Source organism: Phytophthora infestans, genomic scaffold (genome assembly GCF_000142945.1).
Source record: "Phytophthora infestans T30-4 supercont1.29 genomic scaffold, whole genome shotgun sequence".
NCBI lineage: Eukaryota > Oomycota > Peronosporomycetes > Peronosporales > Peronosporaceae > Phytophthora > Phytophthora infestans.
This window is the reverse complement of record NW_003303730.1, coordinates 1,043,271-1,070,017: the sequence shown is the minus strand read 5'-3', so window position 1 is coordinate 1,070,017 and position 26,747 is coordinate 1,043,271. Positions and strand designations below refer to the sequence as shown.

Sequence of the window (26,747 nt, the reverse complement as noted above, 5' to 3'; positions counted from 1 at the left end):
TCGCTCCACGCATGGCCGCTCATTTTGCTGGGTCCAGTCGCGGGTTGGCCATAATTGATATGGCTCTGCCTTTGGCTGGACCGGATTGCCAGAGCATTATGAAGCTTTCGGTGGTGCGATTTCGTTCTTAGTATCACGCGAGAGGCCAAGATCTCTAGACCCAACTGAACGTGATGAAGAGCCGTTTTTCTCGTTTGTGTGGGTAGACGATCATATTTTACTAGAAGTTGATCAGGGCAACAGGCTTGAGCTGGCAGAAATTGCCCTTCGAACAAGCATGATCGCCATACTCGGACCGAACTCGATCAACGAGAAAAGTTTTGTTCGTGGTCGACACATCTCGTCGCGCTTGGTTTATCATTTGATACACAGTATCGAACGGTATCAGTACCACCAGACAAGACACATAAAGCGCTCATGCGAATCGCAGAGGCCGTCGCACAGGAGACTGTGTCTCGGCGCCAACTAAAGCAATTGCTTGGGTCGCTACGCTACATGAGTCTCCGCTGTCGATCAACTCGAGCTTATTTCAGCGCCTACACCAACAGTGGCGGCGATCTTCTCGCTTCCAGAACATTAAACTTTCTCCGGGCGTCCGAGGCGATCTGCAATGGATTGAGTCCCTGCTTCAGAACGGTGCAGCCAATAGCGTCCCCACAAGTATCATGGCAGAGACTCTATCCCCCGACGTTCATTGATTTATGAATGCAACCAACGAGGGTCTATCTGTAATTTATCCAGCGACTCGCGAATACATTCGAGTGAAGTTCGACGAAGATGAACAAACAGCCATACAGCAATCTACACCAGGTGACTCGTCCAGGTTCAGCATCAACGTCCGGGAAGCTTTAAGTGCAGTGCTGACAGTCCTCGTGTGGGGGCCGCAATGACAAGGTATCCAGCGATCCTGGAGTCAGCCAGTACATGTACGATGCTGGATAGATAATACATTCTGGATCGGAGAGCACAACGCGAGCAGCGCGGTCGGAAAGAGCTAGTGAGAGCTCCGAATTGGTGTTCAAACTACACGGGACCACAAAGCACTTCCAAGGAGCATCGAACTACCTGGTGGACTTAGGATCAAGAGTGTGGACTCGAGTAAAATTGAGATTCTGGACTAATTGTATGCGTCTATGGTGCCCACAGGATATTCCAACCGAACTTCGCAAGATCTACGAGCCAAAGTTGCGTTCCTACAGTGGCGGTCGCTCGCAGATACATCGCGCCAACGATACCCCAATACTTAGAGACAATGGTGCCGGTTCTGCGCCCGGCGAGGTTGCAACCAGTGGCTGTCACCAGATGACCCCGAACAACAATCCATACAGCTTATTATGCTCGCAGTTGAATGCTGGGAAGGTCACAGCGCATCACCGAGTTGATACCGTACGGGCTAAGCTCAGCCACGTCCGATGGTGTCGTCAACTTCACGCCGGCTACCGACCAGCCTTGTCGCCGCAACACGAGCTGGTCCTCCAGAATATGCGCCGACTCAGCTCCCCCCCCCGTCGCCAGCGCGCTGCAGTTACCATCGAGATGCTCCGCCAGATCACCACAGCATCCGACATGTTCATCGCCCGCATCGCGTGCTTTGTGGGGCGGCGGTGCTAGGCTTCTTCTTTTGTTTAAGAGGAGCAGAGTATCTATGTTCAAGAGGCAAGCGACGCGTATATAGTCTACAAGTCGGTGACGTTATCTAATGAGACGAACATGGCGCGATCTCAAGCAAGTTTACCAGAGCGATATCGGTACAGATCACACTGAGAGGAAGCAAAACCGATCAGTCAGGACAGTCGACGACCCGGACCATGTTAAAGAGCGGACAGGCACGTTGAGCTCCCGATGGATGCTATCTGCAGAAACAATGACAAAGGTTCTACGAGCAGCAGCAAAGCAAACTGGCGAGGATCCGGAACGCTTTTCAATACACTCACTCAGAACCGGAGGCGCATCGGCGCTTCATGCCGCCGGAGTTGATATGGACTCAATTCGTGTGCATGGACGATGGCCGTCGGACGAGTATCAAGCATTCATAGAGGAAGCACCAGCGGCAACGCTTCAGCTCGCAAAACGCATGGGTCAATCATCCCAAAAGCCAAATTCGCTCGGTCTTCCACTTGGAGCAGCACGAGCGCAAGCGCTCGAGAGACCGAGCCGATAAATAAAATCTCAGCTTGATTGTGCATCCCCAAACAATATGATGAAGTACCAAAGGAAAATAGTGTCGAATGCATTCGTATGCAGCTCTTTCAATACCATTCGGATTGTGATGACTGTACTTAGCACCGACGCTAGCTGAGCTTGGGCACTGTGGCTGTTGCAGCGACGCCAAGACTGCTGCCGCTCAAGCAAAAGCCACGAGCAGCTGCGGCGCAGTGGCAAAGTGCCACGCGCACTTATCGTGTCTGACCTCTGGATCCTACGCTGCGCGGCTTTTGAGCAAGCTTGCAGTAGAGCGTGTTGTTGAAGGACATTGACCGGTGGTGGGACCTCTCGTATGTCCGTACCGATATAGAGACGCGTGGCAATGCCACAGTGAGGGGGTGGGACAGCTTTCACGGACGGATGGACTCGGCACTCGATGCATCACTGCATTGACGAAGTTCTCCTCGCGGGTGCAATCCCGCTGTGTTACCGCTGATCTTCTCGGATCTGCTGAGCTCTGGTGGGAAGTGGGTGGTGACAAACTCTGGCGGGTAGTGGGTCTGTCGAGCGCCGGCATGTAATGGGATGTCGTAAGTGTTGCCGTAGTGGAGATACTGAGCTACAAGTCGATTGCCACCAGGCCTTTATCCAGATATGATACAAGCATTAATGAGTATTTTTTAGCTGCCTGATTCTACTGTTGATGGTGGCGGCCGTCACTGCAGTGTAGGGAGTGACCTTGGTCGTGCATGACTCCTGTTGGCGCGATTGGTGCGGTAGGGCGATGTGGCAGCCGTCAAGTTGACCCCACATGATCTCATCGGCAGGCTTGATGGGACACCATACCCCGAGCAGAGCCGACCCAGTAGAGCTGTGTATAAGCTTTCACGATGAAAGCCCTGTCGGGTATGAACTCTGACCGAGCATATTCACCGTACCAGCAGCTACTCGGTATGGTGAGCTAATGTCGGCGGCGGCGACATGCCTGGTCTCTGATGCGTGGGGCCGGGTGTGTTACACCGGCTGAAAGAGGCTCAACATAATCAACGTCGGTCGACGAGTCGTGTTTGCGTGAGGAGCGATGATAGGTTGGTGAGTTCTCCAGCAATTCGTGGCCAATTGCAGAATGAGCTGCCCCATTCGAGTGGTGCGACAGCAAAACGCAGCGACCGAAACGGGAGAGTCCACTCTCCGCATGAATGTCGATGGCAGAGGAGACGGAGCTGCAGGACCGTGAATGCCTCTTTTCGATGCTGTTGAGCGGTCCAATTGACCATGAACCGTCGTGGGTCGAAGCAATCGGATGGCCTTTGTGGTGTGTGGGGCTTACACTCCATGCCTTCAATACTGCGTGAGTACTTCTACCCGCGCAATCGTAATGCTGTTTAAGCAGATACAGTCCTAAGAAAAGAGCGGTACAGATGCCCCAAGCAGCCGAACTTGCTCATGTAGCGAAACGTCGTGTGCTATGATTGGCTAGGCAGCTTCAATTTTGCAAAGGTTTGCGTACCACACCAACTATTACGCTACAATCCAAAAATGGATAATAGATATTATCTATCACATCCAAATAATTCTTCTTTGTCAGCATCAATGTGTGCAACAGTGCAATGCCACCGTACGCGTCTGCGCTCACTACTACAAGTTATACTAGTGCATGATACAATAGTGAACGATGCCAAATGAATGCTGACAGTCAGCGTGAAGTCGTAGCCGCCGTTGTGAGGTCACCAAGGAGGTTTTTAAAAAGCGTGAGGTCCTTTGAATATTGTTCTTGAGCAGGGTTCACCAACGACGTCATAGCAGCAGCGTGAACATCTTCAGAAGGAGACGCGGCGTGTGAATGCCAACTACCTCAAATGTGTTACAGTGTCGAATACATTCGTCTACAGCTTTTTCGGTTCCACTCGGATAGTGAGTTACTAGCCGCTTGAACATACTATGCATAATATATTTTTCAGCTTCAGATAACTCACATGAAGGAAGTTTGCGAGCGGTACGGCCTTCCACATGACAGTGTGACCGCCAAGAAAGTCGGACTAGATTTGTTGAGCTCCGGCACGTCGTACTACTAGTATCAATGTACAAACAAAGAGACAAAGCTGAGAAAGCAAACAAGAATCTTTACTGTTGCTGGTGGATCCGAAACCTTGTCCAGGTGGAACTGCAGTGGCAGCTTTCGATACGTCTTCTTCACTTTTTCCTGGGTAACATCTCGGTCCAAGCCCAACGTCTAGTACGCTTGCTAGATGGAGATCGTAATGACTTGACGCTTCGAACAGAGAAATCCTCGGCAAATGATCATGTGGAGCCATGAAAGCCTCAAAACCGACGCAAAACTAGTTCATTCGAGCGACACAAGTGCAACATCTACGTAGTTTGTACGTTTTTCTAAGCTACATCCACCTGCTTGGCGTTGTGAGGACGGGAAGCTGCGTTGTATAGAGCCCAAGAGCGGGTGAGACCATCGTCCATTGTGGCTTCCTGTAGCTTGGTCAGCGCGTCCTCCTGATCCACAGCAGCCTGGTTGACGAGAAGCAGCGATAACCACGCGTTGGTGGTGTTGGATTCCGTGACGATTGGCTGCTTGGAGAGGATATCGTCCCATTCCTGCTGGACGAACTTTGTCGTGCGCACCATAGCGTTGATCGGCGACACTGGGATCATCTGGATGCCGTGGATGGCGTACTTCTCGCCACTGAACCAGGTCGCATACGCCGCCTTGTTGTCGAAGAAGATGCCCGTCACGTGGTTGGGTACGAACTCAGTAGGGTGGATGGTGTTGTCCGACGTCATGAGGAAGTAGGTGCGGATAGCGCGGGCGTTGAGACGTAGCATGAGACTGCCTAGATCCTCGACGGCCTTGTTGCCAGAGCTTCATACCGTAGTAGAAATTCACATCTTCAGACGTACTCTCTTCGTCTTTACCGTCGAGCATGGGCGTGACACCGTGCGAGTACGAGTGGCCGAGGTAGAAGGAGAAGTGGCGGAACCGAGGGAAGAAAGGGTCGTCTGTGCTGGGGTTGGCCACGTCGCGTAGCGTCATCCAGATCATCCTGTCCAGCTCTTTGATGCGCTCCCACTTGGGGTGTAGACTCTTGAGCATGGCAGACGCGGTGACCCAGAAGCCGTAATGATAGTGGTGGTCGTTGTAGACACTGTTCCCGAAGTCTGCGTTCACGTCTTGGACCGTGAAGCTCTGACTGCTGACGAGACCGCCGTACGACGTCTCGTAGTGGAGAGGAGGGTCCAGCGTGTTGTCCAGGAACGGCACAAGGAGCTTCTCGAGCTTCGTCAGGCATGCGCTGAGCAGCTTCTTGTCCTTGCCTACGATGGCCGAGTCTGCAGCCATGAGACACACCGACGCGTACTTCTGGTACTGCTTGCCGTTAAAGTACCAACTCGTCTTGTTGAGCGCCCAGTGGTCAGCGATATCGGCCTGCAGAGTCTGGAGAAGACCCACTTTTGCTACAACCTCGGCAGACGGTTTACTGGTTGGGTAGAAGTCCACCTCCAACTCATCTTCAGGCTCCGAAAGGACCCACTTTCCAGTCGTGGCTACTTGGGCGACCATTTTGCCTCGAGTGGCCGAATTAAGGACAATCGCTTTGGGGCTTTTAGCAGTGATGGCTCCTTTCAACGCTGGGAGGTGGTGAGGCAGTGCGAAGTGAAGCATCCCGTTGGTCTTACAGCTCTTCCCCACCGTTTCCCAGTTTACCGGGTATTGAGTACGAGACTCCACAGACACGTGGCCACCACGGACGTGACACGCTCGGTACTTATCGTAGACGGTAGTGGCCTTTTTCGATGGTAGAATGGCAACACGCACGGTGCCACTGAACAACCCACTGGAAACGAGAGCTTTGCCCGACTCGTCGAGCGCAAAGCTGCCGTTGTTACCAGTGTACACGACCCACGTCTGGTTCCCACCAAGCTGAAGGATGTACTTGCCTGGCACCGACTTGTCCACGATCTCCATGGTGTATTCCGACTCGATCCGAGCGGTCAGACGGTCGTACGTGGCTGTGATGAAGGCCATGCCGTGCACAAGAGCAGAGTCCAAGCACTGCTCCTTGTTCTCGAGACAGGCTCGAACGTTGATGCCAAAGTCGCTGAAGGCGTAAATCTCATACGTGGGCTTGGCTTCACCGGCAAATTCCGTGGCCGACAGCGTGAGGTCGTTGACAAAGTCGTGCAGATAAAGCTCCGCGACGCCATCGGTGATAGCGGACAACTGCCGGTAGTTGTACGAGTAACAAGCTTGGATGCCGTACGGAGCTTCCTTCGGCAGCTTGACGGCGTACGGGTTGGACCAGCCAGGGTTGGCTTTCGTATTCATCTCTTCAGCGGTAGTGTGGATGATGTTACCCCACCATTTGTTCGTTGGAAGTGGCTTGCCCAGCAGACCTTCCGCAACGTTAATGATCGGAGCCATCTCACCAAGTGCACTGCGAGGGAAGAGAGTTGTCGACGGTTCTTCAGTCGAGAAGGGCGCAAGAAAGTCGCCTCCTCCAGTATTCTGGGTAGCCGACGAACCGGTTGATGAGGCCATGGGGCTATCACCAGAGCCAGACGTCGAAGCAGCATCGGATCCTGAAGCGGACAGGGTGTCAGTCGAACTAGAAGTTGAAGTGTCAGCACTTGCGCTGTCCTCGGATCCAGACGTAGCACTGGCGGCGACATAATTTAAAGAGAAACTAGAGTGTCGTTTGTTACAGCGTCATGATGACGGCACCAAGTGATGTCTTGCAAGTGGACGCGACGATACTAAAGAAGGCGACTCAGTCCAGATTCGAGGGTGCTGCACGTCGAAGGCATCTAGGCAGTTGAAGTTCGGCTCACAGTTTCGCCATTTCACTTAGGAGCAAATGGAGTTAGCTCATTTTGACGCCTTCACAGCATCGACAGGCATCAGCGTCGGCGAGCTCAAGTTGAGGAATGATGCGTTGAGGTTCAGGGCAAAACGGACAAGCTACGCGAGACCAGAGAGCACCCCCTTGTAACTTCAATTGTAAGACTGGTGGCCACCCGTAATGGGTACATGTAGCTTGCCATTCAAAAGTTGTGCATCCACAAAGAGCTCGACGCACGCCATCGAGAGCAACATGCGAAGCGGATCGGAGTTTGCATGGCGGCTGCTGCGACCGCTGCGATCACGGGCAACACCTGCAAACCGGACGCTCGCTACTTACTCGGCCAACCTTTTACAGCTTTGTTGCTAAGACAGCTTAAATCCTCAGTACACGTAAAATATAAGGAAATCGCGCTTTCCGGAGTTTCCGACAAAATCCTTGTTACTTCGAAGTATTTTCCTAAAGACGGGCAATTAACATCCACATTCAGCAAATTAGAAGTAAAAAAACAATTAAATCACATAATTCGTATCCGTACCAATTGGTCTTGACCCCCGAAAAAAGTTTTGGAAACCTTCTCAGGCAGCTTTTTGCCGCGTTTCACGAGCGTATGCGCATCGGATCGCACCCTGACGATCGCCTTCAGCGAGCCAACATCGAGCAAAGTCATACTCGATATTTCACCTTGCTCGCAGTATGAACATTTAAGAAGCCAGACGCGCTAGCGCATTTGAACAGCGGAAAACGTGGCCACTGGTATTGCTAGAAATCTCTGGATTATACGGCGGAGCTGGCGGTCGAATTTGCAGCCAGCCCAATTTTGCAAATCAGCCTAAACATGTGCTGCACCTTGTGTCGCCGAAACGCAGTGGTGAAGAGCACAAAAACGCAGAACTACCACCGCAGATCTGCCCAAAGCACCAAATATCATCTGGAGATAGTCTCCGCGCAGAACAGCTGCTGTCATTGGCGATCAGCAGACTCGCAAATCGCCGTATGGTGAGTTTAACGACGCCCACCAAGCAAATTTGGGTCTCCTCTACTCGCTCGCAGCGGCAAGATGGCTGATCTCAAATTCTCTGGGACCCAAAAAGTAGTCCATCTCGGCTGGCAAAAAAGGTCGTACTTAAAATGAAGTCGGGACTAGAAAATTGCCCAAAATGGAGACACGATCTTGACACTTCAACATGACCGCTACAAACACGTTTTCACGCGCGATGTGGTTTTGTCGCGTGAGAGTACCCGACAGGTACGCTGGACATTATGCGCGCTGACTGCGAAAGCCCCCCCCCATGGCTGCATCGGTTTCTGTAGGATGTGGCCCTTCGTGGATCCCGAGCTCGGATTGGTGACAATGTGCGGGCTGTGCGGGTACTCACTCATGCGCGTGTAGTACACAGTGGGGTAGTACGGCGGTGAGTTGTAGCAATTGGGGTGAAGTCAACGTGCAATGCCTTGAGCACCTTGATGCCGATCTCGGCCCATGCCGATTTGGTCTGGCTGTACTGAGCACCGACGCTAGCTGAGCTTGGGCACTGACAGTGCCACTGTGGCTGCTGCAGCGACGCCGAGGTTGATGTCGCTCACGCCAGAGCCACGAGCTACTGCGGCGCAGTGCCACGCGCACTTATCGTGTCTGGCCACTGGGTCCTGTGCTGCGCGGGATTTTAAGCAAGCTCGCAGTAGAGCGTGTTGTCGAAGGGCATTCGCCGGTGGTGAGACTTCTCGTATGTCCATATCGATATAAAGACGCGTGGCGATGCCACAGTGAGGGAGCGGGACAGCTTTCGCGGACGGATGAACTGGGCACTCGATGCATCACTGCATTGACGAAGTTCTTCTCGCGTGTGAAGTCCCGCTGTGTTGCCGCTGATCTTCTTGGATCTGCTCAGGTCTGGCGGGCAGTGGGTGGAGACGAGCTCTGGCGGGCAGCGGGTAGTGTGGCGCTCTGGTGGGAAGTGGGTGGTGTCGAACTCTGGCGGGTAGTGGGGTTGTCGAGTGCTGGCGTGTAATGGGATGTCGTAAGTGTTGCCGTAGTGGAGATACTGAGCTACAAGTCGATTGCTACCAGGCCTCTATCCAGATATGATACTAGCATTGATGAGTATATCTTAGCTGCCCTGATTCTACTGTTGATGGTGGCGGCCGTCACTGCAGTGTAGGAAGTGACCTTGGACGTGCATGACTCCTGTTGGCGCGATTGGTGCGGTAGGGCGATGTGGTAGCCGTCAAGTTGACCCCACATGATCTCATCGGCAGGCTGGATGGGACACCATACCCCGAACAGAGCCGACCCAGTAGAGCTGTGTATAAGCTTTCACGATGAAAGCCCTGTCGGGTATGAACTCTGACCGAGCATATTCACCGTACCAGCTGCTACTCGGAATGGTGAGCTAATGTCGGCGGCGGCGACATGCCTGGTCTCTGATGCGTGGGACCGGGTGTGTTACACCGGCTGAAAGAGGCTCAACATAATCAACGTCGGTCGACGAGTCGTGTTTGCGTGAGGAACGACGATAGGTTGGTGAGTTCTCCAGCAATTCGTGGCCAATTGCAGAATGAGCTGCCCCATTCGAGTGGTGCGACAGCAAAACGCAGCGACCGAAACGGGAGAGTCCACTCTCCGCATGAATGTCGATGGCAGAGGAGACGGAGCTGCAGGACCGTGAATGCCTCTTTTCGATGCTGTTGAGCGGTCCAATTGACCATGAACCGTCGTGGGTCGAAGCAATCGGATGGCCTTTGTGGTGTGTGGGGCTTACACTCCATGCCTTCAATACTGCGTGAGTACTTCTACCCGCGCAATCGTAATGCTGTTTAAGCAGATACAGTCCTAAGAAAAGAGCGGTACAGATGCCCCAAGCAGCCGAACTTGCTCATGTAGCGAAACGTCGTGTGCTATGATTGGCTAGGCAGCTTCAATTTTGCAAAGGTTTGCGTACCACACCAACTATTACGTTACAATCCAAAAATGGATAATTTGATATTATCTATCACATCCAAATAATTCTTCTTTGTCAGCATCAATGTGTGCAACAATGCAATGCCACCGTACGCGTCTGCGCTCACTACTACAAGTTATACTAGTGCATGATACAATAGAGAGCGATGCCAAATGAATGCTGACAGTCAGCGTGAAGTCGTAGCCGCCGTTGTGAGGTCACCAAGGAGGTTTTTAAAAAGCGTGAGGTCCTTTGAATATTGTTCTTGAGCATGGGTTCACTGGTGTGACCAACGACGTCATAGCAGCAGCGTGAACATCTTCAGAAGGAGACGCGGTGTGTGAATGCCAACTACCTCAAATGTGTTACAGTGTCGAATACATTCGTCTACAGCTTTTTCGGTTCCACTCGGATAGTGAGTTACTAAATACTATGCATAATAATATTTTCAGCTTCAGATAACTCACATGAAGGAAGTTTGCGAGCGGTACGGCCTTCCACATGACAGTGTGACCGCCAAGGAAGTCGGACTAGATTTGTTGAGCTCCGGCACGTCGTACTACTAGTATCAATGTACAAACAAAGAGACAAAGCTGAGAAAGCAAACAAGAATCTTTGCTGTTGCTGCTGGATCCGAAACCTTGTCCAGGTGGAACTGCAGTGGCAGCTTTCGATACGTCTTCTTCACTTTTTCCTGGGTAACATCTCGGTCCAAGCCCAACGTCTAGTACGCTTGCTAGATGGAGATCGTAATGACTTGACGCTTCGAACAGAGAAATCCTCGGCAAATGATCATGTGGAGCCATGAAAGCCTCAAAACCGACGCAAAACTAGTTCATTCGAGCGACACAAGTGCAACATCTACGTAGTTTGTACGTTTTTCTAAGCTACATCCACCTGCTTGGCGTTGTGAGGACGGGAAGCTGCGTTGTATAGAGCCCAAGAGCGGGTGAGACCATCGTCCATTGTGGCTTCCTGTAGCTTGGTCAGCGCGTCCTCCTGATCCACAGCAGCCTGGTTGACGAGAAGCAGCGATAACCACGCGTTGGTGGTGTTGGATTCCGTGACGATTGGCTGCTTGGAGAGGATATCGTCCCATTCCTGCTGGACGAACTTTGTCGTGCGCACCATAGCGTTGATCGGCGACACTGGGATCATCTGGATGCCGTGGATGGCGTACTTCTCGCCACTGAACCAGGTCGCATACGCCGCCTTGTTGTCGAAGAAGATGCCCGTCACGTGGTTGGGTACGAACTCAGTAGGGTGGATGGTGTTGTCCGACGTCATGAGGAAGTAGGTGCGGATAGCGCGGGCGTTGAGACGTAGCATGAGACTGCCTAGATCCTCGACGGCCTTGTTGCTGGACACCTGACCCCAGAGCTTCATACCGTAGTAGAAATTCACATCTTCAGACGTACTCTCTTCGTCTTTACCGTCGAGCATGGGCGTGACACCGTGCGAGTACGAGTGGCCGAGGTAGAAGGAGAAGTGGCGGAACTGAGGGAAGAAAGGGTCGTCTGTGCTGGGGTTGGCCACGTCGCGTAGCATCATCCAGATCATCCTGTCCAGCTCTTTGATGCGCTCCCACTTGGGGTGTAGACTCTTGAGCATGGCAGACGCGGTGACCCAGTAGCCGTAATGATAGTGGTGGTCGTTGTAGACACTGTTCCCGAAGTCTGCGTTCACGTCTTGGACCGTGAAGCTCTGACTGCTGACGAGACCGCCGTACGACGTCTCGTAGTGGAGAGGAGGGTCCAGCGTGTTGTCCAGGAACGGCACAAGGAGCTTCTCGAGCTTCGTCAGGCATGCGCTGAGCAGCTTCTTGTCCTTGCCCACGATGGCCGAGTCTGCAGCCATGAGACATACCGACGCGTACTTCTGGTACTGCTTGCCGTTAAAGTACCAACTCGTCTTGTTGAGCGCCCAGTGGTCAGCGATATCGGCCTGCAGAGTCTGGAGAAGACCCACTTTTGCTACGACCTCGGCAGACGGTTTACTGGTTGGGTAGAAGTCCACCTCCAACTCATCTTCCGGCTCCGAAAGGACCCATTTTCCAGTCGTGGCCACTTGGGCGACCATTTTGCCTCGAGTGGCCGAGTTAAGGACAATCGCTTTGGGGCTTTTAGCAGTGATGGCTCCTTTCAACGCTGGGAGGTGGTGAGGCAGTGCGAAGTGAAGCATCCCGTTGGTCTTACAGCTCTTCCCCACCGTTTCCCAGTTTAACGAGTATTGAGTACGAGACTCCACAGACACGTTCCCACCACGGACGTGACACGCCCGGTACTTATCGTAGACGGTAGTGGCCTTTTTCGATGGTAGAATGGCAACACGCACGGTGCCACTGAACAACCCACTGGAAACGAGAGCTTTGCCCGACTCGGCGAGCGCAAAGCTGCCGTTGTTACCAGTGTACACGACCCACGTCTGGTTCCCACCAAGCTGAAGGATGTACTTGCCTGGCACCGACTTGTCCACGATCTCCATGGTGTATTCCGACTCGATCCGAGCGGTCAGACGGTCGTACGTGGCTGTGATGAAGGCCATGCCGTGCACAAGAGCAGAGTCCAAGCACTGCACCTTGTTCTCGAGACAGGCTCGAACGTTGATGCCAAAGTCGCTGAAGGCGTAAATCTCATACGTGGGCTTGGCTTCACCGGCAAATTCCGTGGCCGACAACGTGAGGTCGTTGACAAAGTCGTGCAGATAAAACTCCGCGACGCCATCGGTGAGAGCGGACAGCTGACGGTAGTTGTACGAGTAACAAGCTTGGATGCCGTACGGAGCTTCCTTCGGCAGCTTGACGGCGTACGGGTTGGACCAGCCAGGGTTGGCTTTCGTATCCATCTCTTCAGCGGTAGTGTGGATAATGTTACCCCACCATTTGTTCGTTGGTAGTGGCTTGCCCAGCAGACCTTCCGCAACGTTAATGATCGGAGCCATCTCGCCAAGTGCACTACGAGGGAAGAGAGTTGTCGACGGTTCTTCTGTCGAGAACGGCGCAAGAAAGTCGCCTCCTCCAGTATTCTGGGTAGCCGACGAACCATTTGATGAGGCCATGGGGCTATCACCAGAGCCAGACGTCGAAGCAGCATCGGACTCAGTCCAGATTCGAGGGTGCTGCACGTCGAAGGTATCTAGGCAGTTGAAGGTCGGATCACAGTTTCGCTATTTCACTTAGGAGCAAATGGAGTTAGCTCTTGCAGACCATTTCGACGCCTTCACAGCATCGACAGGCATCAGCGTCGGCGCGTCTCTGGGTAGATTGAGCTGTCGAGCTCAAGTTGAGGAATGATGCGTTGAGGTTCAAGGCAAAACGGACAAGCCAGAGAGCACCCCCTTGTAACTTCAATTGTAAGACTGGTGGCCACCCGTAATGGGTATATGTAGCTTGCCATTTAAAAGTTGTGCATCCACAAAGAGCTCGACGCACGCCATCGAGAGCAACATGCGAAGCGGATCGGAGTTTGCATGGCGGCTGTTGCGACCGGTGCGATCACGGGCAACACCTGCAAACCGGACGCTCGCTACTTACTCGGCCAACCTTTTACAGCTTTGTTGCTAAGACAGCTTAAATCCTCAGTACACGTAAAATATAAGAAACTCGCGCTTTCCGGAGTTTCCGACAAAATCCTTGTTACTTCGAAGTATTTTCCTAAAGACGGGCAATTAACATCCATCCACATTCAGCAAATTAGAAGTAGAAAAAACGATAAAACACATAATTCGTATCCGTACCAATTGGTCTTGACCCCCGAAAAAGGTTTTAAAAAACCTTCTCGGCAGCTTTTTGCCGCGTTTCACGAACGTATGCGAATCGGATCGCACCCTGACGATCGCCTTCAGCGAGCCAACATCGAGCAAAGTCATACTCGATACTTCACCTTGCTCGCAGTATGAACTTTAAAGAAGCCAGACGCGCTAGCGCACTTGAACAGCGGAAAACATGGCCACTGGTATTGCTAGATATCTCTAAATTTCACGGCGGAGCTGGTGGTCGAATTTGCAGCCAGCCCAATTTTGCAAATCAGCCTAAACATGTGCTGCACCTTGTGTCGCCGAAACGCAGTGGTGAAGAGCACAAAAACGCAGAACTACCACCGCAGATCTGCCCAAAGCACCAAATATCATCTGGAGATAGTCTCCGCGCAGAACAGCTGCTGTCATTGGCCATCAGCAGACTCGCAAATCACCGTATGGTGAGTTTGACGACGTCCACCAAGCAAATATGGGTCTCCTCTACTCGCTCGCAGCGGCAAGATGGTTGATCTCAAATTCTCTGGGACCCAAAAAGTAGTCCATCTCGGTTGGCAAAAAAGGTCGTACTTATGAAGTCGGGACTAGAAAATTGCCCAAAATGGAGACACGATCTTGACACTTCAACATGACCGCTACAAACACGTTTTCACGCGCGATGTGGTTCTGTCGCGTGAGAGTATCCGACAGGCACGCTGGACATTATGCGCGCTGACTGCGAAAGCCCCCCCCCATGGCTGCATCGGTTTCTGTAGGATGTGGCCCTTCGTAGATCCCGAGTTCGGATTGGTGACAATGTGCGGGCTGTGCGGGTACTCACTCATGCGCGTGTAGTACACAGTGGGGTAGTACGGCGGTGAGTTGTAGCAATTGGGGTGAAGTCAACGTGCAATGCCTTGAGCACCTTGATGCCGATCTCGGCCCATGCCGATTTGGTCTGGCTGTACTGAGCACCGACGCTAGCTGAGCTTGGGCACTGACAGTGCCACTGTGGCTGCTGCAGCGACGCCGAGGTTGATGTCGCTCACGCCAGAGCCACGAGCTACTGCGGCGCAGTGCCACGCGCACTTATCGTGTCTGGCCACTGGGTCCTGTGCTGCGCGGGATTTTAAGGAAAAGCTCGCAGTAGAGCGTGTTGTCGAAGGGCATTCGCCGGTGGTGAGACTTCTCGTATGTCCATATCGATATAAAGATGCGTGGCGATGCCACAGTGAGGGAGCGGGACAGCTTTCGCGGACGGATGAACTGGGCACTCGATGCATCACTGCACTGACGAAGTTCTTCTCGCGTGTGAAGTCCCGCTGTATTGCCGCTGATCTTCTTGGATCTGCTCAGGTCTGGTGGGCAGTGGGTGGAGACGAGCTCTGGCGGGCAGCGGGTAGTGTGGCGCTCTGGTGAAAAGTGGGTGGTGACAAACTCTGGCGGGTAGTGGGTCTGTCGAGCGCCGGCGTGTAATGGGATGTCGTAAGTGTTGCCGTAGTGGAGATACTGAGCTACAAGTCGATTGCCACCAGGCCTTTATCCAGATATGATACAAGCATTAATGAGTATTTGGTAGCTGCCCTGATTCTACTGTTGATGGTGGCGGCCGTCACTGCAGTGTAGGGAGTGACCTTGGTCGTGCATGACTCCTGTTGGCGCGATTGGTGCGGTAGGGCGATGTGGTAGCCGTCAAGCTGATCCTACATGATCTCATCGGCAGGCTGGATGGGACACCATACCCCGAACAGAGCCGACCCAGTAGAGCTGTGTATAAGCTTTCACGATGAAAGCCCTGTCGGGTATGAACTCTGACCGAGCATATTCACCGTACCAGCTGCTACTCGGTATGGTGAGCTAATGTCGGCGGCGGCGACATGCCTGGTCTCTGATGCGTGGGGCCGGGTGTGTTACACCGGCTGAAAGAGGCTCAACATAATCACCGTCGGTCGACGAGTCGTGTTTGCGTGAGGAACGACGATAGGTTGGTGAGTTCTCCAGCAATTCGTGGCCAATTGCAGAATGTGCTGCCCCATTCGAGTGGCGCGGCAGCAAAACGCAGCGACCGAAACGGGAGAGTCCACTCTCCGCATGAATGTCGATGGCAGAGGAGACGGAGCTGCAGGACCGTGAATGCCTCTTTTCGATGCTGTTGAGCGGTCCAATTGACCATGAACCGTCGTGGGTCGAAGCAATCGGATGGCCTTTGTGGTGTGTGGGGCTTACACTCCATGCCTTCAATACTGCGTGAGTACTTCTACCCGCGCAATCGTAATGCTGTTTAAGCAGATACAGTCCTAAGAAAAGAGCGGTACAGATGCCCCAAGCAGCCGAACTTGCTCATGTAGCGAAACGTCGTGTGCTGTGATTGGCTAGGCAGCTTCAATTTTGCAAAGGTTTGCGTACCACACCAACTATTACGCTACAATCCAAAAATGGATAATAGATATTATCTATCACATCCAAATAATTCTTCTTTGTCAGCATCAATGTGTGCAACAGTGCAATGCCACCGTACGCGTCTGCGCTCACTACTACAAGTTATACTAGTGCATGATACAATAGTGAACGATGCCAAATGAATGCTGACAGTCAGCGTGAAGTCGTAGCCGCCGTTGTGAGGTCACCAAGGAGGTTTTTAAAAAGCGTGAGGTCCTTTGAATATTGTTCTTGAGCATGGGTTCACTGGTGTGACCAACGACGTCATAGCAGCAGCGTGAACATCTTCAGAAGGAGACGCGGTGTGTGAATGCCAACTACCTCAAATGTGTTACAGTGTCGAATACATTCGTCTACAGCTTTTTCGGTTCCACTCGGATAGTGAGTTACTAACCGCTTGAACATACTTTGCATAATATATTTTTCAGCTTCAGATAACTCACATGAAGGAAGTTTGCGAGCGGTACGGCCTTCCACATGACAGTGTGACCGCCAAGAAAGTCGGACTAGATTAGTTGAGCTCCGGCACGTCGTACTACTAGTATCAATGTACAAACAAAGAGACAAAGCTGAGAAAGCAAACAAGAATCTTTACTGTTGCTGGTGGATCCGAAATCTTGTCCAGGTGGAACTGCAGTGGCAGCTTTCGATACGTCTTCTTCACTTTTTCCTGGGTAACATCTCGGTCCAAGCCCAACGTCTCGTACGCTTGCTAGATGGAGATCGTAATGACTTGACGCTTCAAACAGAGAAATCCTCGGCAAATGATCATGTGGAGCCATGAAAGCCTCAAAACCGACGCAAAACTAGTTCATTCGAGCGACACAAGTGCAACATCTACGTAGTTTGTACGTTTTTCTAAGCTACATCCACCTGCTTGGCGTTGTGAGGACGGGAAGCTGCGTTGTATAGAGCCCAAGAACGGGTGAGACCATCGTCCATTGTGGCTTCCTGTAGCTTGGTCAGCGCGTCCTCCTGATCCACAGCAGCCTGGTTGACGAGAAGCAGCGATAACCACGCGTTGGAGGTGTTGGATTCCGTGACGATTGGCTGCTTGGAGAGGATATCGTCCCATTCCTGCTGGACGAACTTTGTCGTGCGCACCATAGCGTTGATTGGCGACACTGGGATCATCTGGATGCCGTGGATGGCGTACTTCTCGCCACTGAACCAGGTCGCATACGCCGCCTTGTTGTCGAAGAAGATGCCCGTCACGTGGTTGGGTACGAACTCAGTAGGGTGGATGGTGTTGTCCGACGTCATGAGGAAGTAGGTGCGGATAGCGCGGGCGTTGAGACGTAGCATGAGACTGCCTAGATCCTCGACGGCCTTGTTGCTGGACACCTGACCCCAGAGCTTCATACCGTAGTAGAAATTCACATCTTCAGACGTACTCTCTTCGTCTTTACCGTCGAGCATGGGCGTGACACCGTGCGAGTACGAGTGGCCGAGGTAGAAGGAGAAGTGGCGGAACTGAGGGAAGAAAGGGTCGTCTGTGCTGGGGTTGGCCACGTCGCGTAGCATCATCCAGATCATCCTGTCCAGCTCTTTGATGCGCTCCCACTTGGGGTGTAGACTCTTGAGCATGGCAGACGCGGTGACCCAGTAGCCGTAATGATAGTGGTGGTCGTTGTAGACACTGTTCCCGAAGTCTGCGTTCACGTCTTTGACCGTGAAGCTCTGACTGCTGACGAGACCGCCGTACGACGTCTCGTAGTGGAGAGGAGGGTCCAGCGTGTTGTCCAGGAACGGCACAAGGAGCTTCTCGAGCTTCGTCAGGCATGCGCTGAGCAGCTTCTTGTCCTTGCCCACGATGGCCGAGTCTGCAGCCATGAGACACACCGACGCGTACTTCTGGTACTGCTTGCCGTTAAAGTACCAACTCGTCTTGTTGAGCGCCCAGTGGTCAGCGATATCGGCCTGCAGAGTCTGGAGAAGACCCACTTTTGCTACGACCTCGGCAGACGGTTTACTGGTTGGGTAGAAGTCCACCTCCAACTCATCTTCCGGCTCCGAAAGGACCCATTTTCCAGTCGTGGCCACTTGGGCGACCATTTTGCCTCGAGTGGCCGAGTTAAGGACAATCGCTTTGGGGCTTTTAGCAGTGATGGCTCCTTTCAACGCTGGGAGGTGGTGAGGCAGTGCGAAGTGAAGCATCCCGTTGGTCTTACAGCTCTTCCCCACCGTTTCCCAGTTTAACGAGTATTGAGTACGAGACTCCACAGACACGTTCCCACCACGGACGTGACACGCCCGGTACTTATCGTAGACGGTAGTGGCCTTTTTCGATGGTAGAATGGCAACACGCACGGTGCCACTGAACAACCCACTGGATTCGAGAGCTTTGCCCGACTCGGCGAGCGCAAAGCTGCCGTTGTTACCAGTGTACACGACCCACGTCTGGTTCCCACCAAGCTGAAGGATGTACTTGCCTGGCACCGACTTGTCCACGATCTCCATGGTGTATTCCGACTCGATCCGAGCGGTCAGACGGTCGTACGTGGCTGTGATGAAGGCCATGCCGTGCACAAGAGCAGAGTCCAAGCACTGCACCTTGTTCTCGAGACAGGCTCGAACGTTGATGCCAAAGTCGCTGAAGGCGTAAATCTCATACGTGGGCTTGGCTTCACCGGCAAATTCCGTGGCCGACAACGTGAGGTCGTTGACAAAGTCGTGCAGATAAAACTCCGCGACGCCATCGGTGAGAGCGGACAGCTGACGGTAGTTGTACGAGTAACAAGCTTGGATGCCGTACGGAGCTTCCTTCGGCAGCTTGACGGCGTACGGGTTGGACCAGCCAGGGTTGGCTTTCGTATCCATCTCTTCAGCGGTAGTGTGGATAATGTTACCCCACCATTTGTTCGTTGGTAGTGGCTTGCCCAGCAGACCTTCCGCAACGTTAATGATCGGAGCCATCTCGCCAAGTGCACTACGAGGGAAGAGAGTTGTCGACGGTTCTTCTGTCGAGAACGGCGCAAGAAAGTCGCCTCCTCCAGTATTCTGGGTAGCCGACGAACCGGTCGATGAGGCCACGGGGCTATCACCAGAGCCAGACGTCGAAGCAGCATCGGATTCTGAAGCGGACAGGGTATCAGTCGAACTAGATGTTGAAGTGTCAGCACTTGCGCTGTCCTCGGACCCAGACATCGAAAGACTAGCATCCGAACCGGAGTTTGGAAGGCTTGTGTCCGACCCAGAATTCGAGAGTGCGGCAGCCAAACTGGAGCTTGAAAGACCAGCGTCCGAGCCGGAATCGGAAGAGGTAGCAGCAGAATTTGAGGTGAAACTTAAAGCAGAACCGGCAAGAGTGCCGTCGGGCCCAGATGATGAGAAGCTGGTAGACGTAGATGCTGAGGTGCTAGTAGCAGCGTCCACCGATGTCTGAGTTAGCGATCCTCCAGCTGAAGCCGCACGCTCCTCTTCAATTTCTTGTGGGGCATGCAACCTGCCCTTGCGATAGTTGGTATCGTCGTCGAGCAGCGAAAGGTCAAATGCGACAGCCGATGCAGTCGCCGTGGCGATCACTGCTGCGACGCGCACCCATTGTGTCAGCTTCATTTCGCGTGTTCTACTCGCGGCAATAGCAGATTTGTTCGTGTCCCGCTTGTGGTGCAAAAAGCAAATGTTGGAATGGCCGCATCAAAGTCGCGCAGATGTCGGTCTACGGACAACGGAGACGACTTACAAGCCGATACCGGAAGCAGATCCAAAAGCGGATCTCCTTGATGTTAAATTTTGTCCTGGAGTTGTCTTGCTAGATCAAAAGGGCGAAAGCTTCAATTTGGCGGTCAGGCGTGAGCTCACGCCAACTCGTGTGTCGTCTCGCACCTCAGCACGAGGTTGCGCATATGTAGCGTATTATCTCATAACACTTCAATTACGAGGTCGTACTTAGTTGAACATAATTCTATTGAACTTGAGTAAAACAAAAATCGCGAATTGCTATAGAGTGAGGCCGATCTCAGCGCAGCTCCTGCAGATGCTCGATTGATCGACCTAATCATTTTGTTACACATAAGCTTCTCAGATGTTGCCCGTATCAGCTACTTCTACGAGTAAATCTAGCTATTAAAATATGTGCATACGGCACACTCGAAGCCAAGCTCCTCGTACGCGTTGAAGGAGACCTGCACTGGGATAGAGTTGTAGCTGCACATGGTATCCGGATAAAGAAGTTGCGCGCATCAAACGAATAATTGTGGGGTTGGGTGAGGATGGAACCTCGCTGCTTGCATGCAAATTATGAAGGATTAAATTTTCACAGTCGCTATCAAAAAGACTGCACGTCTTCAACGCATCTTATTATGTGCACAATATGGCGGCGTTCCAAATTCCGCGAGTGGGTCTGGTTTAAGGGTAAATTTTGGGAGCTTAGCGAAACGGGCAGAAGTCCAGCCATAAACTGCTCTTTGGGAAATTAACACCCTACTTATCATGCAACCCTTGCACTTTTTCCGCGAAAAGCAGTCGTGGTGAAGCTGTGGACATGACCACCTTTACGTTGAATACGGGTACTTTAACAACTCGGGTTGACACAGGGCTATCTTCAATTTTTCCAACTACCGGTATTTCAATCGATACATAATCCTGTCGATTTGTCAATTATACCACGTGGCTGAATAATTCGAGATGATCACAATCGGGCTTTAGCGATTTTGTCATTATTAATAGTGATGAAGTCAGCAAATAAACGATGTACAACGTCTCTATCAATGCATTCATTGCCCGTCACATGCAGTCGTTTAGAAACACTTTCGGCATATGATAAACTGAGAGGTTGTGGAAGCGGTATTCACACCGCTGAACCGTTCGAATAATTCTGTTGACTCAAAAATTATGTTCTACAGCATATATGTAAAGTGGTCGATTCGGATGATTCTTTCAAGACGTCAAAACTGTTAGAAACCTTCTGCAACGTTTTCCACCTCGCTCGAATTTAAGCTGTATTTTAATTGTGGCCTATGCTCCAATTCAAGTAAAAATTGTTTGTTTCAAGAAACAACATTCGTCATCATTGCTACATAAGAAACAGTGCTGATTTGAGTGATGAAGGCAACTTTTGCTGTTATTACCAAGAATCAGGTCCGCTCTTGTAGAACAGCTCTCTTTGTTGGATGGTCACCGTAGCTCCATTTAATGGAGACAAATAACAAAAACCAATGTGTTCTTACAAGCGCTCGAGGGGCTACGCTTCTGACACCTGTGCGGGATCTTTCACCGTCGCCGCACATCAATTCTTTGGATTCTAATCCAGAGTTTCTCCAGAGACGGCACTCGACCTAAATTTAATTTTAACTGTTTGTGTGATTCATTAGCCTAAATATCACTGTTTCTTCAGTCTTCTATAATTTGGTAAACCTGTTATCTCATGTTTCGTTTCTTATATCATATTCTCTCTTTGAACAAATTCGCGCGTACCCAAATGTTAATGAATGCACCACTACGTACCAAAAAATGATCGTTTGACCTCCTATGACCATTATTCTGTGGACATCACAGAAAACACAAATGAAAGCGGCCACGGGTAACATAAAAACCCTTTCAACCAATGAATGTTGATTGAAGAAAAGTGGGTAAAACAAATCTCTCTTTTAAAAGTTAAAATAACCCAATAGGTTAATAATTATAAATCTCAAGCAGTGTTCTCCTTGCTTTTATTAGGCTCCAATCTCAGTCGTTTCGGTAGCAACGACGCATTCATGATTCTTCTACAGATTGTAACATGGTGGGTATTGCTTCAACGAATGCGCGCCGTACAACGTCCTTTTATTTCTCCTAAAGAGCACACTCTAGAAATTGCATTCAGCAACTGCGCCATCTTGGCGCTCGTATTTTCTACCTCCACTATCTTAGTTAGCTTGTGGTGGCACCGTAGTCCACGCAGTCCAGTAACGGCAACTCATAAACGACATATCCAGCTACAGCGAGCAGTAGAAGCATTTTTATTTACAAGCTTCATGTATCACGAGCAATTCTTGCGTACCTCAGTTCGAAGTTTTACGAAGTAGGTCAGTAAGTAAGAAAGTGCTTCAAATATGCAATCTGTAAGTCCGATCACGGAATCTAAAAACGCGGTGAAGTGCTGTAAAGTTGGATTAAGCTTATGCTAAGATACACCGCATCAAAGCTTTGTATTCTATCTAGAATAAGATGTATATCATGTGATGCAGATAAAATTATGCATATTAGCAGCAGTACTATTAATATACATTTAACCCATCTAGCCCTGCTTTCAGCATTTCGTATCCTGTACTATACAGGATAATGTTCAAGACAAATCAGGCTCTTAGTAAACCTATTACGATTTTAAAAACTTCAAGTGAGGCTACCAAATATAAAGTTTGACGGTGGTGTAGCTAACCTTGAGCCAATAATTCGTGCCAGTTTTATTTCGAGATTTAGAGAGCGCGCCAATTTTCGCATTTAGACGAGGGGGGAAGGGTAGCGCGGCCAATTACAAGAGGACAGCTGTGGACCAGGCGGAAGAAGCTATGTTGGCTATTTAAGCGGCCAAAGGGGCCCGCGACCGACAATCGCTGCTTTATATCTGATGGATGGAATGAAGGCCTAGCGGAACACACCTTGCCACCTTTTTCGACGGAGCTACCGAAGTATGGCAACACGTGCCAGTTGACGGTACGAATCGGCGCGTTTTGATTTTTTCTGTTGTAATTAGCTCATATCGTTGTTCTCCATGACATGCCACCTGTCAAACGATTCGCCACTGCGAGCCCCCTATCAATTCGAAGCCGCCAGCCGACCCTCCCGTAATTTCGCCTGCCCAGTCACCCGCGAACACACCGACTAAGTCGCCTGCGAAGGCGCCTATTAAAGCGCCTGCCATGTCACCAATCAATACGCCGGCCAAGTCCCCCGCCCAAGCTGCTGCTAAGGCCAGACGCCAGAAAAGAAACATGTGCGTAAGGAGGTCGCTGTGTCTCCTGTTCCGTCACCACTTCCAAAACGAGCGTGTACTGTTCGTTCAACAGAGGTGACAATATTTGTTGGTGCTAACCACTTAAGCTTAGGCGACGAGACCGACTTCAAGTTGATGAAGGCGATGAGTCTGATGTTGAAGGTACAAGTGAAAGCTCAGACGGTGAAGAGGTAAAAAATACCAGCGATGAGGAAGATGCGGTCGATCCCTAAGCTGGAGCTTTATTCGACCAGATGAGCAAGAAACACCTAAGCTAACTCGCAAAAACAGGCTAGGCTAGCTACTTCGAAGATTTATGTGAGTATTTTCCTGTAGTAAACCGAATAGCTAGTGTTATATGCTTTGCTTATCCTGTACTAGACACAATATCCGTATATCATTGTTATGTAGGCGCACCACTTCAGCTGCCATCTGCAGAGCTTACACGCTGCTCCGCCACACCTACGGAGTTGACTACACCACTGGAAAGTAATTGGAAGGATTATTTTTCCTGTTCTTGCCTAAATCAATGTGGATGTTTGTCGCTACGGAATCAAAATCGGTACCAGCTTCAGTATCGAACGCAGGCAGCGGATAAAATAATGACACGGCAGCGACGGATCAAGCTGAGGCGACCTGAGAACAAGATGGAAACGGTACATCAAGCCCAGACTGAGCAACGATCATTCAAGTCAATTCACGCCCATGAGGTGGTGCATTTCATCGGCTTACTGTATGTCCGAACCATTTGCCCGCACCGTGAAAAGCTGCCGAAGAAATGGGCGTTGGATTTACAAAACGCAGTTCCTAGAGGCACATTTGGGCGCTACATGGTGAGACAGCGATTCGAAGAGTTCGTACGATTCTTGCATTTTTATGACAACCGTCATGCTGATGCTGTGAAGCTGAAAACGTGGAAGATCAAGGCTGTCGCCGACACGATCAACGCAACGTCCAAGACGAGGATGACGGTGGGGCAACGAATCGCCTTCGACGAAGGAATGACACCGATAAGAAGCACGTGCAACCCCATGCGGAAGAATCTTCGAGGGAAGCTCCAACCAAAGGGTACTAATAGCTTTGGGACGTGCGATGCAGATTGCGGGTACTGCTACAGATAGAGAATCACTCATTCAGCAGTACATTGTATTGAGCAGGATACGGAGTAGTTAGGCTTGTGTCTCATTCTGTATAGAGCCGAGATATACCAAATGGAAGCTTAATAGTGACGTGCAGACCTAAGCCAAGACCCAAATGCTGTGATTCGTAGCGTCGAAAAGGTGCTTGAAGGTCTATCAGGGAAGCGTCTGATCATCACCGATCGTTTCTACTCAAGTGTGCTGCTTTCGGCTATCGTTCTACAACGTGGCCTCTACCACGTCGGCACCTTTCAAACAAATTGGCGAGGCTACTGTAAGGACATCCCGTTTAAGCAAGCTTAAAAACCAAAAAAATGGCGAGAGGGGCATACCGGATTGCCCACTCCAAGACTGAACCAAACTTGATTGCAGTGGCCTGGATGGATAGCCACCCTGTATACTTCATTGCAACGGGATGCAATACCCGGCCGACAACCTTGTCAAGACGCGCAGGTGCTGAAGTAGTTGACGTACCAGCTCCTTAACTCATGAAAGACTATCAAAATGGCATGGGAGGAGCAGATATTCATGACTAGCTACGCTGGCAAAGATACTCGATTCCAGTATTACTTGCTCGATACTTATCATGCGTTAGACTGACAATATAAACTAACGAACGAATGTTATCCTGTATACTACAGGGAGCGATAAAAATTAAGAAATATTACCACCCAATCCTCTTGGGTTAGTTGAGCTGACGTCTACATCATCTATCGACGTGTTCAAGGCAATCTTGCTCCCGGTAAAACAGCCCCGACACATGCTGAGTTTCAACGGCTGATCCAGACTGCACTACTCAACATTGGACCGACTGACTTTGCAGGAGACTTGTCAGCTGAAGCATTGACAGACACCCCGGCTTCCCGCTCTTCAGTCCCACGCTACACACTTTCAGCACAGCACACGACTAAGTAAGTGGTCGTGTTTCGCACAACACGTGGAAAGAACGAAAATTCTTCATAGAAGCGCCGTCATTACGGCTGCAAGGTGTACTCGTTGCTGCATCCGGGCAAGAACCCGTGGGAAACCACGTTTTACTGTGTGGAGTGCTTTGAAGTGAGGATGCGGAGCGTGGATGGCAATAACGTCATTGGAAGACGAAAAGTGTATCTATGCCAAAAGATACGGCAACTTGATTCTGGTGGACCTACAAACTTGGCCACCTACAGCCTGATTTGGCACAAACTTTGGCGGGGAGGAGCGAACATTCCTCCCGGTCTCAAGGCTATTCGGCTGTGCGATGACGGTTCCAGCGTCGCGTTGAGTAGTTCACGAAGCACAGGGAGCGCTACGAAAAGAAGCCGTTCTGCGGAGGCTGTTCATGAAGTAGTACAGACAGCAATGATCTGATCAATTCCATAAATAATCAAATATATAAAGAATACAAACTACTTGTGAGTGATGGGTTTTGTTGATTTTTTCAGACATTTTCCCTCTAGCCGATTCGAGTAATATAGGATTTTGCGTAATATGTTAGAAGCACTATTTATACAATTACTCTGTACGGCACATTATAGATAACTGACAGAGAATATGAGCTTGAAAATAAAATAAAATAAAAATGTAGCGGGATCAGCAAAATCTGCTTGAAAAAAAAAAAACAATGTAGCGGGACCAGCAAAATCTGCGAGATTGCCAGATCCAACTTATCAACTGTGCCCAGACACCGACTAACGGAGGGGGTCCCCCGATGATCCGTGTTCTGCTGAACTTTCCTCACCTTGTGCACCCGTCGGTAAGGCGGGATCTTTCTCTCTCGGTAACTTCCGAAGAGTTCAAGTGGTGAAGCTTGAGGTGTCTTGGCGAGACGTGGGAATGGGGTGGAGCAGTAGTGGAAAATCTTCACTCTGCGTCCGTAGATAGTTCCGAATCCTAAGCGAATATTCGAGCTTATGGATCCGGGGCCTAGATCGTGGATCTGGCCGTAGGACTGCCTTGCGGGTGTGTTCCCTTGCCTTTGCGTTTTCCTTTACGTTGTACTTGCCGCCTCCTGTGACGGGATCTTGAGAGTTGAGAGCCCCTAGGGTGTAACCGACCAAGTAGTCAATTCGGTTAACCTGTCGGATCTGCACAAGTAAAGGAAAAGCTCACTGGGTTGTAGGATCTGGCCAATGTATTATCCAATTATTACTACCAACACTAGATCTGCAATTCCCAACCTTCTCGGAGCTCGTACGGCCAATGTAGTTCCGGTTCTTGAGGGCAGGAAGGCACTTGCGTGTTACTGTGCAAATTGGGGTCTGTATTGATACTTAAGCCTATACCTGCCTGAATTTCTACCTTCTATGTCTTTCACTTGCTAAATCCCTTACCAGGCTCGGCTGCATGTTCCTTCTTCCCTTGACCCATTATCCCAGCTGTATTATCTTCAGATCCACCCTATTATGGGTGCTTCCCGCCGACGGACACGGCAACACCGGAATTTTGGTGTTCGTGTGTCGGCTGAGCAAGATGGTACATCTTGCTCCAGTTCCCGTCACTGTAACGGGCGAACAAACCGCAAGGTTGCTCGTCGATGGCGTGTTCCGCTATCACGGTCTCCCGGAGACGATTGTCTCGGACCGAGACCCGCGGTTCACGG

General features: G+C 51.0%; 7 protein-coding genes across 7 annotated transcripts; 1 reads left to right on the top strand and 6 right to left on the bottom strand.

Moving 5' to 3' along the window:
• Window positions 1-277: 277 nt before the first annotated feature.
• PITG_13573 (uncharacterized protein) lies at window positions 278-1,611 on the top strand (the record flags this gene model as incomplete). The annotated part of the gene is made up of 3 exons (XM_002899730.1): window positions 278-352; window positions 549-689; window positions 1,147-1,611. The coding sequence occupies 3 exons, from the start codon at window positions 278-280 to the stop codon at window positions 1,609-1,611; spliced, it is 681 nt and encodes a 226-aa protein (XP_002899776.1).
• Window positions 1,612-2,555: 944 nt separating this feature from the next.
• PITG_13572 (uncharacterized protein) lies at window positions 2,556-3,593 on the bottom strand (the record flags this gene model as incomplete). The annotated part of the gene is made up of 3 exons (XM_002899729.1): window positions 2,556-2,764; window positions 2,844-3,016; window positions 3,565-3,593. 3 exons carry the CDS (start codon window positions 3,591-3,593, stop codon window positions 2,556-2,558), a joined length of 411 nt encoding a protein of 136 aa, XP_002899775.1.
• Window positions 3,594-4,536: 943 nt separating this feature from the next.
• PITG_13571 (endo-1,3(4)-beta-glucanase, putative) lies at window positions 4,537-7,668 on the bottom strand (the record flags this gene model as incomplete). Its single annotated transcript, XM_002899728.1, has 4 exons — window positions 4,537-4,991; window positions 5,029-6,764; window positions 7,338-7,363; window positions 7,537-7,668. The coding sequence occupies 4 exons, from the start codon at window positions 7,666-7,668 to the stop codon at window positions 4,537-4,539; spliced, it is 2,349 nt and encodes a 782-aa protein (XP_002899774.1).
• An 848-nt stretch (window positions 7,669-8,516) lies between these two features.
• Window positions 8,517-9,878, bottom strand: PITG_13570 (uncharacterized protein; the record flags this gene model as incomplete). The annotated part of the gene is made up of 4 exons (XM_002899727.1): window positions 8,517-8,648; window positions 8,765-9,048; window positions 9,129-9,301; window positions 9,850-9,878. The coding sequence occupies 4 exons, from the start codon at window positions 9,876-9,878 to the stop codon at window positions 8,517-8,519; spliced, it is 618 nt and encodes a 205-aa protein (XP_002899773.1).
• A 944-nt stretch (window positions 9,879-10,822) lies between these two features.
• PITG_13569 (endo-1,3(4)-beta-glucanase, putative) lies at window positions 10,823-13,807 on the bottom strand (the record flags this gene model as incomplete). Its single annotated transcript, XM_002899726.1, has 2 exons — window positions 10,823-13,105; window positions 13,676-13,807. 2 exons carry the CDS (start codon window positions 13,805-13,807, stop codon window positions 10,823-10,825), a joined length of 2,415 nt encoding a protein of 804 aa, XP_002899772.1.
• A 954-nt stretch (window positions 13,808-14,761) lies between these two features.
• On the bottom strand, window positions 14,762-16,590 carry PITG_13568 (uncharacterized protein; the record flags this gene model as incomplete). Its single annotated transcript, XM_002899725.1, has 3 exons — window positions 14,762-15,186; window positions 15,616-15,907; window positions 16,555-16,590. 3 exons carry the CDS (start codon window positions 16,588-16,590, stop codon window positions 14,762-14,764), a joined length of 753 nt encoding a protein of 250 aa, XP_002899771.1.
• A 379-nt stretch (window positions 16,591-16,969) lies between these two features.
• On the bottom strand, window positions 16,970-19,669 carry PITG_13567 (endo-1,3(4)-beta-glucanase, putative; the record flags this gene model as incomplete). The annotated part of the gene is made up of 1 exon (XM_002899724.1): window positions 16,970-19,669. One exon carries the CDS (start codon window positions 19,667-19,669, stop codon window positions 16,970-16,972), a length of 2,700 nt encoding a protein of 899 aa, XP_002899770.1.
• Between the last annotated feature and the right edge of the window lie 7,078 nt (window positions 19,670-26,747).